Source organism: Seriola lalandi, unplaced genomic scaffold (genome assembly GCF_002814215.2).
Source record: "Seriola lalandi dorsalis isolate HSWRI2012SDOR001 ecotype SW California unplaced genomic scaffold, Sedor1 jcf7180002054596, whole genome shotgun sequence".
NCBI lineage: Eukaryota > Metazoa > Chordata > Actinopteri > Carangiformes > Carangidae > Seriola > Seriola lalandi.
Genome location: NW_019525149.1, coordinates 537,171 through 549,670, shown reverse-complemented (window position 1 = coordinate 549,670; position 12,500 = coordinate 537,171). Strand labels below are relative to the sequence as shown.

The following is a 12,500-nucleotide window of genomic DNA, read 5'->3' as shown; positions in this document are numbered from 1 at the left end:
ATGTCAGGCATTTGACCTTAGCCTTGACAAGTGTGCAGTACTTCTAGGAAGCCCAGATTACATTATGTGGGCTGCAGCCACTTTGTCTGCCAGCCGTAGACCACTCTCCCTCTCCTTTCCCCTCCTTCTGACTCCTCTCCACTTGTTTCTTTATTCTGGTATCCATCCAATACTTACAGTACATGTGCACCTGTTGTTTCTGATCTGATGTTAGCTTGTTAGACATGCTTCTGAAACCAGAGGTAGTTTGGATGGAGGCTAACGGCTCTTGTTGCGTAGCAGCAGCAACAGCAGCAGCAGCAGCAGCAGCAGCAGCAGCAGCGAGTGTTGGCCAATACTCAGGTCTCTGCCTTGAAAGTGTGCACACAAACGCATACATGAAGCTATTGCACATACTCGCATTTGTGCACATTAGCTGAGCATTCACTGTCTCACGAACTCACTCTGTCTTGCCCTAAATTAGAGTTTTAATTAAGTTGTAATTGCAGTTTACTTCACTACTAGTCCAGGCTAGTCTAGTCAATTCTCTCATTTCCTGGCCCATTTTTCTTTGACACCTTGCTGTCTTGTACGCACTTCCTCTCTCTCTTTCCCCTCTTTCTTTCATAGTTGTTTTTCTGCAGGATGGGGAGAGAGGACTCCCTCTTACGCAAAAAGGAAAGTTTTCATTGGTGGAATGCTGGCTTACGTTCTCATATTCAAATGACTTAGAGTCTGGAATCAGTTCGGACACACACACACAAACACACACACAAACACACGTACCCACTCACTTACCCAGAAGTGTCTAAAGAAACTTTCTCTTCAGCTCTTTGCTCACCTGCAAAACTTACAAATTCTGTCACATAATGTAGATGGTGAAAACATAAAAAGACCAATCAGTAAACTTCATCCAAGAAATAGGCAAGATAAAAGGAAAGTGTGCAAGAGACATAGCCTACTTGAAATGTAGCATGTAGCAGCTTCTCAGGGCTGAATGGTTTATGCAGATGAAATTGTGTAAATTTTAGAGATGTTCCGATACCATTTTTTACCCATCCAGTATCATTGTGAAACAAAAATTCACCCTGCATGGATATGATAAGATTGTTGTATGGCATGGCTCATGTTAAACCCCTTGTAAACCATGAACAGGGACATAAATGCCATTTACTCTTTCTTTTATTACCAAATCAGCCAAAAAAATAAAAAGGAATCAATAACAATTTGTACACTATAGTTGTCCTAACACTAGTGGCACTTCTCGAAATTAAAGCCTTGCATACTGTACACGCTGCCTTTTAATTCTTGGGACTTTCTGGTGTAGCATATTGCCAACAGCTAATGTGACACTATTTACCAAAAATCAATTCTTCATCACCACTCTAAAACAGTAGAGCAGCAAAGAAGAATTGAAACTGCAGTTTTATCTGGGTGTGAAACTATAAAGTTTATTCATAAATTACATCAGTCTTTAAATAAAAGTGGTGAAAACTGAGTAAAAATAGATTCAAAAGGTTAAATTATATTAACTTGTACAATAAAACATATTACTTTTTTTTATCACTTTTCTTAACTCGGGCTATTCTGGTTGTCACCAAGAGACATTTATCATTTTGACGTCAGATGTGTTGTTGCTCAATGGGTAAGTTACTAAAAAACATGGAAATCCTTTCAGGAACATTGCACAACAGTTTTTGTGATTTTTTTTTTTTTTTTTTTTTGGTGTGTGTCACCTCACACAGTGACCAGTGTTTCTTTGATTCGGCAGAGGGACACTGGAGTGGCTGGGGACTCTTGTAACTATATGGAAACCATCAAAACCTGTTCTCGAACAAGACACTGAAACCATATCAGGAGGCTTATTGTAACCTGATATCTGATTACTGTCATTACATATAAAATAAACTGTAATCTTCTGCTTTTTAGTTGCAGAAGAGCAGAGAGAGCTTTCGAAGTTAATTTCCTTTTGAACCAGAGTGGAAAAATTGACTTTGCTGAATTTGGTTTGTTTAGGTTCACACTGCCCAGTTTCAAACAAACCAGCTCATAAACACCAGTCACATGTCTTAACATGTGGCTCCTTTATTGGGTGAAGTGTTGGTAACCTGTCCGGTGATTGACAAGATATGTGATTTTCAGGGAAGACAACACATTTGTTTGCATGGACGTAGAGAGAGATGAGCTTATTCAGGCAGTTATTTTATTATACACAACTCAAACAGCATTGTCCTCACCTGGCCAGAAGAATCAAACGACAGGAATAAATACTCCAGAGTTCAAATAAACTGCTCCAAACATTTTTTTTCTTTGCAAACATCCTAAAATTGCCTTATCAAGTATGAGGGTGTGTGTGGGGGCTTTCCCAGCTCCAGTTCCTGAGCACAGCTGATGGAGGAAACACCAAAGCAGGCCTCCGATAACTTGGTGATCCAAGATGAAAGGCAATGTCTGGCGGCAAGTGCAATGCATTATAGTTGGAGATCTCTCAGTGAGGATTTCTGAAAAGGCTTTTGTTCTTAAGATTTAAAACACAGCGGTAACACAGTAGAGAGGGAAGCATTAAAAATATCATATCTCTACACTCCTCTGTTTGCTAACAAACTGATAACTTAGGTTTTGTGGTCGTATAATTGGTGAGTCTGAATGAGGAGCGCTGAGCTGCAGAGCAGAGGGGAATGCTGTGTAATAAACAGTGCAGCTGGGGGGGCTGTTGTGAAGATCTGATTTACTGTTGGAGGTTGTCCTGTAGCTGTCAGCACTCAGAAATTTTCATCCCATGCATCCCTCCTCCCCCCTCTATTCACAAGTGCGCAGTTGTACGTGAATGTGTGTGGCCTATTTTTGTTTGTATGTTGATCTTGTGTGTGTGTGTGCGTGTGTGTGTGTGCGTGTGTGTGTGTGTGTGTTTGTGTTTGTGCTCTTACTGTCAACCAGTGATGGAAAATGTCCTGGGTCTTCTTCCTCATTTGGTACCAGAGGAAATGTGACTCAAATGGACACCATTATTCCTAATAAGCTGGGGCCAGCTGCACAGAGACACACACATAGAAATCATGCTAACACACATACAGAAAACATGGACACAGACATAGTGTGTTTTGTTTGTAGCATAAGAAAAAGTACCATTGATTAGGGGTGGAGAAATACACAAACTTCTCCAAAGTCTACACTTGCATTTATTTTGTTTGCAACCAAAGACTCAATATCTAATTCATGTGATATGTTGTTTTTATATGCCAACTATGAAAATACTTTTTTCCATTGCTTGTTTAACATTCATTGTTTGTATCATTTCAAGTTATACAAGCAGTGTGTTTTGTTTATAGAATATTGTAGCATAAACATTAAATAGCTCTCCTCAAAGTTATAGAAATGTACCTTTTAAACTTCTCTACAGATGGATAGTTGGTCTATACATTTAACATTTTGTGTGTTTGTTATGTTGCCAATTTGCCATCAATAAGGATATGAGATTTAAAGTTGTATGTCCTCTTTCATCTAGCCTGCATTTCGCTTCCGTTGGCTTGTTTGACTGTATTTTTTTTCCCATCAGTCTTTCTGGAAAGTTGAAAAAGACCATTACAAGGGTTGTCTGTTTTAAGTTACATTGCACTAGGTAGTAAAAGTTGAGCTTAGTCTATTTTGCACAGGTAAAACATTTGTTATGTTGTGTTTGCACTTAACAACTTCAGCTCCCACTGAAAGCTATGCCGTTGTTGCTATATGCTAACAAACAAAATTCTTCCTTTTCTTTGGTAAAACTGTCTTACCGAAACTAACGACTAATGAAATTTACTACTTAATAAAGGAATCATTCTGCTGAGAAAAAATTGTATTTTTTTTTTTAAATTTTTTTACCTTTTTGAATAAAGTAGCTTCCTGTACAAATACAGGTAACTTAAGCTAGTGGGCTAAGCTAGAATAATTGCATGACTCTAAACAGAGGCAATATAAGATAAGAAAGTCCCAAAAACCAAACTATCCCTTATACCCTCAAAATAGTGTAGTGCAGTGATTCCCAACTTTACTAATATGAAACAAAATATATTTGAGATGATCCTCTGGTTGCATGTCAGTGAGTTATGAGTAATTGCAGTCATGTCAGATTCATTTTGCTTCCTCAATTTATTTCATTGGAATATTTTTTTAGAGGCCTGAGTGGTTAGAGCTGCGCAGTATTTCACAAATGAGGTAAAGCGTTTGAGAAAAGTCAGAAAAACAAAGTTTGTTTGTTCGCAGCTACTGTTATGGTGTATTTTTATAACATTTGTCCATCTGTCCCCCTCCTTGTCTCTTCCTCCCTCTCCTCTCCAACTCTTAGAGAGGGACTACACCAGTCTATGTGAGAAGCAGCCCATTGGTCGGCTGTTATTCCGTCAGTACTGTGACACCAGGCCAGAGCTGAAGCGCTGCATTGAGTTTATGGATGCTGTGGTAAGACTATTACCATTACTATACGTATTCTTTGATTTTCTAACACTCATTCTTTCAGACATCCTATCCTACTTGTCTGTCCCTGTGTTTTCCCCCTGTGGGAGTGACCTGATTCAGCCCCTGCAGAGCAAGGAATAAGAGAGGGAAGTCAGGGCTTGGTCCTTTGCCTGCTCTTGGCGGTACCACAAAGTGGTGGGTGGGTGGGGTTGGTGTAGGGGGCTGATTAGCAACTTAGACAGGCTGTCAGAGAGCAGACCCCTCCCCTTCCTCCATGCACTCCTCCATGAGGTCAAGCCCACGTCAGAGGCAGGTCTCCTGGGTGAGCAGGCAAACACAGGCCCGAGCTTGTGTCTAGGCCCCTGGAGGTATGCGAGAAAGGAAAACAGGGAAATCATGCTTATTTAATAAGAACCTACATTAGTCTTTTTCAAGGTAGGCAGACAGGCATGTACATACGGGAATCGCACATACTTACACTGGCTGACAAAAATGCAAGAAATGAAACATTTTAGTGCTTATCTTGCTGTTAGTCCCACTGAGGACTTCATGCCTTGGATGTGATTCGTAGTAGCACGGCTCGGCCCCATTCCTCTCCGCCGAGCATGTTTTCAAACAAAACATATGGCTGGAAGCAGTCAAACTCCAGACCATCTCCCTGCCTACAGCCATATTTGACCAAAAACACAATCTGTGATGGTGCGATGGGGTGAAATCTGAGGCGTCATCCTGGTAGGTGACAGATGTAACGGGCGAAGCGTGAAGACAAACACGGTTGCCAGTTTGATGCTTTTACTAAGATGAGATATTTTGTCATCAGTAACATCTCTCTATTCGTCTGCAGTCCCGCTCTCATTCGTATTTTTGATTTCTTTCTCTTGTCTCGTATTTACCACCCCCTACCCTTCCTTCACGCTCTTCCTCCTTCGTCTCACCCTTCCTCTCTCCCCTCGCCTTCTGGTGCCTGTCTCTCTGACCTTATTTGGAGAGATATTAAAGATGGCTGAATGAGCATGGCTTCCTGTGCTGGTGTGGTTTCTCACATTTCTGTTCTTCTCTGACAGGCCATGTACCAGCTAGCTCCTGATGAGAAGAGGAGGGACTGTGGACTGAATGTTTTAGACACATACTTTAATAATGGGGTAAGATGCACACACACTTACTTCATAGCAGATCTTGCCGATATGGAGAAATTATGTTGATATTAGTCCAAGATCATATTTGCTCACATTTACAAATCTTACATTTCCGAGTTGTTCATCTCTTTAAACTGCATAATTTTTTTAAGTACATTAAAGTGAAAAAGAATTCTCTGATGGTGTATTTCTTATCATTACATTTATATTTTTTAATGACTAAACACATATTTGCCAGTGATGTGTCATGTATGATATGCTGTGGAATTTATCCAACAATGTGTAACACACCCTCAGCACTGGGGACTGCACTGTGTTTACTAGTACCCCTATCTGCAGCAGTGTCAGGGTATGTTTACACCTTTGTTGTGGTTTTTTGTGTTGGTTAATGACCATAATTGGTCCAAACTCATCTGGACTTTATTTATCATAAAAATGACAATGCAAAGCTGGAAATACAGTAGGAAACATGTTTTACTATACCGTAAAATGGAGGAAATTAGTTGATTAAAATTGTTTGCTTTAGCCTTTGAATGTATGATTGTGTCACATGTGTATATCACACCCTCTTGTGTTTTTTCTTTGTTGTGTTGTTATCATAACCAAACAGAGACTTATTGTTAAGCTTGGTATGATTTGTACTACAAAAAGAGTTCACACTCTTCTCACTACCCTAAATCAATGGTTCTCAAAGTGAGTACCAAAGACCCCCGGGGCTCCTTGAGGGGGTTCCTTGGGGTCCCTAGCAATAAGAGGAATAACGTATTTTCACTATATTTCCATCCATAAGTAACACAGTGACAGAATGTATGACTACTTTGGTCGAGGGTTTCAAACACCTTCTGTAATAAAACATCTAAAAGCAAAAATCTTATGAGATGGGGGCCCGTGATCTGATTTGTGTCAGTTAAGGGGTCCTCAACGTGAAAACGGTTGAGAATCACTCGACTAAATCAAGTGGACCAAACTGGCAAATGAACCAAAGCTTGTTAAAGCCAGAGCAAAAGAGGTCAGGTGTGACCGCAGCCTTGATGTCATGAGACTGTAGGTTCACAAACAGAAAGGCCATGAGTGGACTGTTCTCTTCGTCTCGGACAGCCACATTACACCAACCTCTCATGTTGTTTCTGTTCCTCTCTGTCTGTCTGTCTGCCTCACTCTCTGTTTCCGTGTCTCTCTAACCCTCAAGTCAGCAGCCCATCTGCCAGACATACCCCAGGATGTAGTCGCTGGGTGCCGGGAGAGGCTGGAACAGAGTCCGTGTAAAGAGCTCTTCAATGACTGCACCAAGTAAGCCTCTATCTTCCCCACATGTCTGTCAAAGCGGGACATTTTCATACTCTAACTTTATACTATGAACTCACCTGCAACAGCTGTCCAACACTCAGACGGTTAATGAGATGCTTGTTATTTGGAAGCGAATTTAGTGTTTTTGTTTTTCTCCCTGATTGAGTCTGCCCGTCAAAGTGCAGTGGCACCAACAGAATCTTGTTCCTTCAGAAACCATGTGTGTGTTTGTGGACTCTGTGGACGAGTGCACCCTGTCACTGGTGATGATGAGGCAGCTGGCACCTGGAGAGCAATAACACACACACACACAGACTTGCAAAAACACACGCACAGTGGAGGCGAATGAAAAAGAGCAGTGGGCAGAGAGAGCATCCGGATGGCTGGCAAGAAAACAACAGTCACCTCAGTGTTCCCCGTATACAAACACACACACACACACAAAACATAGATTTACAAACACACACACACACACACACACTTGCAGGTGTTTCTGCTTCCTGCTCTGAGAGCCAGGAGAAGCAAACAGACCGGGGATTATTACCCCCAAATGTACTTCTCATTGCACAGATACACACACATACACACACTTCAACGTAACTTTGTATTAGCCCAATAATTTAACTCTGTCACAGTCGGTTTCTGTTGCCCAAGGCTTCAGCTGAATGATATATTGTGAAATGTATATTGCGCTAAGTTGACACATTTACCTTGGTAATGTAATGATATCTATTTTAAATATGTCAATGTATTATATTTTCTCTTCCACATTTCCTGTCCTGTGTTGCTCACCTCTGATGTGCTGTTATTTATTAATTACAGTAAGAGCAGTTAATGATTCTCAATGTCTGAACTGCACTGTGTGCTGATTTGTTGGCTGAAGTTATTGTCAGACGTCACTGGCTATTGTATTAATTCACAGATTATTAAAAAGAGTTTAGACTGTGTATGGAGGATTATGATGTGAGTAAACTGACTTTTGTTTACTGTCAAGCGCTACCCAGGAAATACTGCATCAAGTCAGGAAGGTAAAACCAAGGTCGGAAGTAATTTTAATGTATAAGAATAAGGAACGCTCTTCAGTATGATTTCTAAACCGATTTATAGATGTTTATTTGTGATGGACAGCTGAAGTGAAGTCACGCTGAATCTAAAAATGTGTTTATCATTCAGATTTTATTTAAGTATGAGAAGAAGCATACTTTTTTATGCAAATTGTGCTTCATACCTCTGGTACACAGCAAACTGCCATACATCACATTTTACTTTATTTTATTCAATTTATTTGTCAGGAACGATGTATGAAAACATTACTATAAAACAAGAGAAGAAATATATATGACATCAGTACATAGGATGTACAGTACAGGACAACACACCTCTCATCATGTCAGTAGGCCCATGTTTCTTTAGTCCTGGCAAAAGCTGGATTTCTGCGAAGTCTCAATTTTTAGCCACACAGGCAGACGGATTTGGATTGGAAATGCTGCGACCAGCCTCTGATTCATTTGAGCTTCCCCGGGGAATCCCGGAATCTGCCAGACGGAGCTCGGGAGAAGTGGGAATTGTGGATGGGAAAACACTCAGTTACGTTCTCCGCCTGCGCTCATGCTTTGGCAAAACACATGTGGAGAGCTGCTCCAGAGCTGCTGGATATATGAAATCAATAACCCATACACTTCAGGAGACTTGTTTGATGTGATGGACAGATGCGCTGTTGCCAAAACATTTTGAAGCTGTGATGTGTTTGTTTCCCATGTATGAGTTTCTAGACCGGGTGATTTTCATTGAATGTGATGTTTTGTTACGTTTATCTGTGGTTTATTAACATTTCCTGATTTTCCTGTTTGTTGGCATGAGTTACTTGAGGGTTGGCAGAGTGACAAACAATATGAGCAGTGCAGAGGCACAGCAAGGAGGTGTGCGTGTGCGTGTGTGCGTGTGTGCGTGTGCGTGTGCGTGTGTGTGCGTGTGCGCGTGTGCGTGTGTGTGTGTGCACAAAAAGACAACAGATACACTAGTAGAGGGAGGTTGAACTGAGCACGGTGGCTTGTGTTTGACTGAGACTGGAAACATCAGTGGTTGTGGTTAAGATGAGCACAGACACACACACACACCTGTCCTCTAACTTTGATCAATGTCTGTTGCGGTGGTTTACTTCCCCTCTGTATGTGTCTCTGTTTTAACACCTATGTTTTAACACCTAGTCTTACACCTAGTAGTCAAAAGGGCACAGAGGAGGGCAGAGAAATGGTGCAATAGTAAGAAAGACCGCAGCCTTACAACACTAAGCTCCACACTTGGTTGATGTGGGAAGCTCAGCATCTGCTCCATTCAAACTTCTTGACCGGATTAAAAAAAAGCACGGAGTTAGAGATGAAATGATATGACTGCAGAAAGCGCAGCGTGAGGGGCTGACTTAGAAAACCCACAGAGAGTGATGATAGGAGAGCAAAAAGGAGAAATTGGGAAAAGTGAGGAGAAATGGAAAGAGAGTGTTAAGGGGAGCAGGGGAAAACAGCAGAGTGTACAAACATAGAACAACACAGGCACGTGTTTGTTGCTGAAAGCCTCGCAACAGCAGGAGCTCAGATGTTTTTGAATGGGATTCCTGTTCAAGTTCTGTCATCACTCCTTCCACTATCATTATTATTTATATTCCGTGGTGGAATTTTGATTTTCTTAAATTTTTTTATTCCGATATGTCAGGGCTTACTCAGTTGTTTTTTTTCTCAGAGAGAGAGCCTGTAGGAAAGCATGGTACTACACGTGAAACGTGACTTTTGGCAGAGCCACGCACCCACTAGCAGAAATGTATTAGCTCACTCATGGATTTTCTTCTGCTGCAGTGGAACATAGGGTTATGTCATACCGAGAGTAGAGCGTGGCCGTTCAGTGCGTGTCTATCCAGATGTTTTGTGTATCTTAACAAAGGTATCTCTGCTGATTGTTCCCCCCCTTTTCTTGTCCTCTCCCACTCCCTTTGTGTAACAAAAGCCATATTGTAGCTTTGTTTATTTCTACTCCCAGTGGTGTCTGTCTGAGACTCGACTCCAAGCCAGGCACTGCTAGGCTCCTGCCTTTCTGGAGTCCCTTTCTTTAAATGTCCGGGACCAGTTTTGTCCTGTAAGACGGACTGAAGTTCAATGACCTGAAAACATGGATGAGAGTCTGATCTGAAAATCTTTATTCGTTCAAGTAATGGGTTAATGACAGAAACTGAGGAAGAACTTAATACAAGGAAAAACATTTGCTGTGCTTAAGACTGTTTAATTAAAACAAGTTTTTTTAATTGAGCTTTGACGCACATGATTTTAGTACAGACTCCTCTGAGCTCAGGAGCAACAGAGGACAGAGTAATGAAATCCTTTGGACGCTGTACCACTTATGTGAAGAACCAAGGTCTTGTCAGGATAGATGATCGTGGACGCTCAGCTCATGTGCCGAGCAACCCGGTCCCATGATGACATAATTCAGTTTTCTTTTACACAGCGGAGGGTGCTCCCCTTGTGGAAACTCTCTACTCTCAGGCCTTTTTGCCAAGAACAGCCACCCCAGTGCTGTTGGTAACCACAGGCAGCTTTCCTCATCCTCCTTAGTGATGAAGTAATATGGTCAAGGAAAATCTCCTGGCCAAATATGAGCATCTCTTTCAGCATTTGGGTGGTAGAGGAGGGAGTTTTGGTTTGTAGCTTTGGTTTTTAGTTTTTTAGTCATGTGTTGTAGTCTGGCAGGAGAGACTGTGATCACACTGGTCAGCGGTGGAGGAAACTGCATCGGTGCAATTTTTGTTTGTTTGTTTTGTAACCACAGTGTTTTGGATCGTAGTACAGTATGTTGCCTCTTTAGATGCTTCTGTTAGATGTGTGATCTAATTGGCTGAATCACTTGGTTCTATTGTGAAAATACTATTTTTTGTTAATTACTGAACCTTCCCAGTGGTTGGGTTGGCCTTCATACCACAGACTTGTTAATTGGCTAATAAGTTCTGCTGGTGTTGTCCATAATAGTTACAGAGCTCCAGTTAGATTTTTTAAAGCCAGTAACATTATACAGATGTGTCACCCACATCGACTTATACCCATACACACATGTTTTTCTTAAGAGTACAAATGCAGACGTGCAAAACAGGTTAAGCTTTTCTCACATGCCTGTCTTAAGGTAATTAAGTGGTACAAGTACTTGCTTCTGGCCTTTGGCTCAGTCTGTCTGCTGCTATGTATAGCAGATACATGGACTTATTTAATCCTGCTTTCTTCAGCTTCATAAAGTTAACTGTGGTAGATGCAGTGCAGTTATTGTCTGTCAGTCAGACGATGATTAGCATTCATGTCTTATGCTGGATATGTGAATTGAAGGCTTGTGTTGGTGACTTGTTTTTCTAGTGCTGATGTAATATTTGTGAGCAGACATGCCAGTCAACTTGATCCCTCAAATTTTGAATATGTTCAATGGAGGTTGACCAGAGCAGAAATGCACTGAATTCCATTTACAATTTCCCACGCTAAGAACAGTAATTCAGTGAAAGGTGCCCTGCAGAGTTTTGTTACGAACAAACAAAAGTTCTGTTTACATTCAGTGTTTCTCACCAGAACACACTGTATGTATCCTGGAGGTCTAACAATCATGCTGAATGCATTTCCTTCCTTATAAAACATTTGAAAAACAGGGTTTAAAAAAAAAAAAAAAAAAATCCGTAAATCCTGCATTGTTTACATACAGGCTTCTTCTTCTCTGTCTTTGCATGTTACTGCCACCAACTGTCGATCAGCAGAATAGTAAGAAACTGGCTGCAGGATGCAAATTGCGTTGGCACAATACAAACAAAATTGGGGACCCAGTTGTAAAAACATTGCTCCATGGCACTACTAGTGGTCAGAATCTCCTCCTTTGACTGAATGGATTAAATGAAATGTTAAAACTTTAATTAAAAAAGGGGGAATGTTGACTTCATTTGTAAAATGATGATGACTTTTTTCAGTTATATTTGTTTTCACTTTTATCTCTCACAATCCTTTTGTTTCTCTGGCATCTGGCTCCTCTCCTTTCGCAGCTTGAATATTTTAATCTGTCAACAGCACTGACAGCAAGGACAGTAGACAGTCCTTTACTATTATTTTTCATCACAAACCTTGAAGTCTAACCATAGATGTGTCTTCGTACAGTTCAGCTCATGTCTGTTTGGTACAACAATGTTAAAGAGGACACGGTGTTTAAGTCAAACAACATCTGTGGTCAAGAGGTAGTAGTTAGAAAGGATGCTAATATGAGAGGCCAGCGGGGTCATGTCAAAGAGTCATGTTCTAACAATTCTCAGTGGAGTGATGGTTGACATATGTGACCTTTAATGACCCCTGCCTTCCTCAAAGAACTTCACTTTAGCGTCGTCATGGGTTTCAGGGCAGGATTTTTACAAGATTAAGGTTTTTGGTCGCTAACGTCTGTATGTGTGACATAATCAGATTCGGACAGACTCACACCCACATTCACGTTTCATGTAAAGTGAGATTAGATGTTCCACTCAACCTAAAACGCATTTCCCCCCCAAATCCCGTTTCCTGGTTAGCTTGAGTGGAATGTCTCTGTTCAAAGGCATTTCTCATTTTTCACAGTGGCGTATCGACAGTGAGTTTTTTTTTTTTTTTTTTTTTTTTTTTCTTCTTT

General features: G+C 41.0%; 1 protein-coding gene across 2 annotated transcripts in view; it reads left to right on the top strand.

Annotated features, from left to right (window-relative positions):
• grk4 (G protein-coupled receptor kinase 4) overlaps positions 1 to 12,500 on the top strand; it is a 39,922-nt gene that overhangs the window by 14,328 nt on the left and 13,094 nt on the right. For both annotated transcript variants that reach the window (XM_023419289.2, XM_023419290.2), the window contains exons 3-5: positions 4,304 to 4,416; positions 5,478 to 5,555; positions 6,739 to 6,839. In XM_023419289.2, the coding sequence (XP_023275057.1) occupies positions 4,304 to 4,416; positions 5,478 to 5,555; positions 6,739 to 6,839 (292 nt within the window). The remainder of the gene's footprint in view (positions 1 to 4,303; positions 4,417 to 5,477; positions 5,556 to 6,738; positions 6,840 to 12,500) is intronic.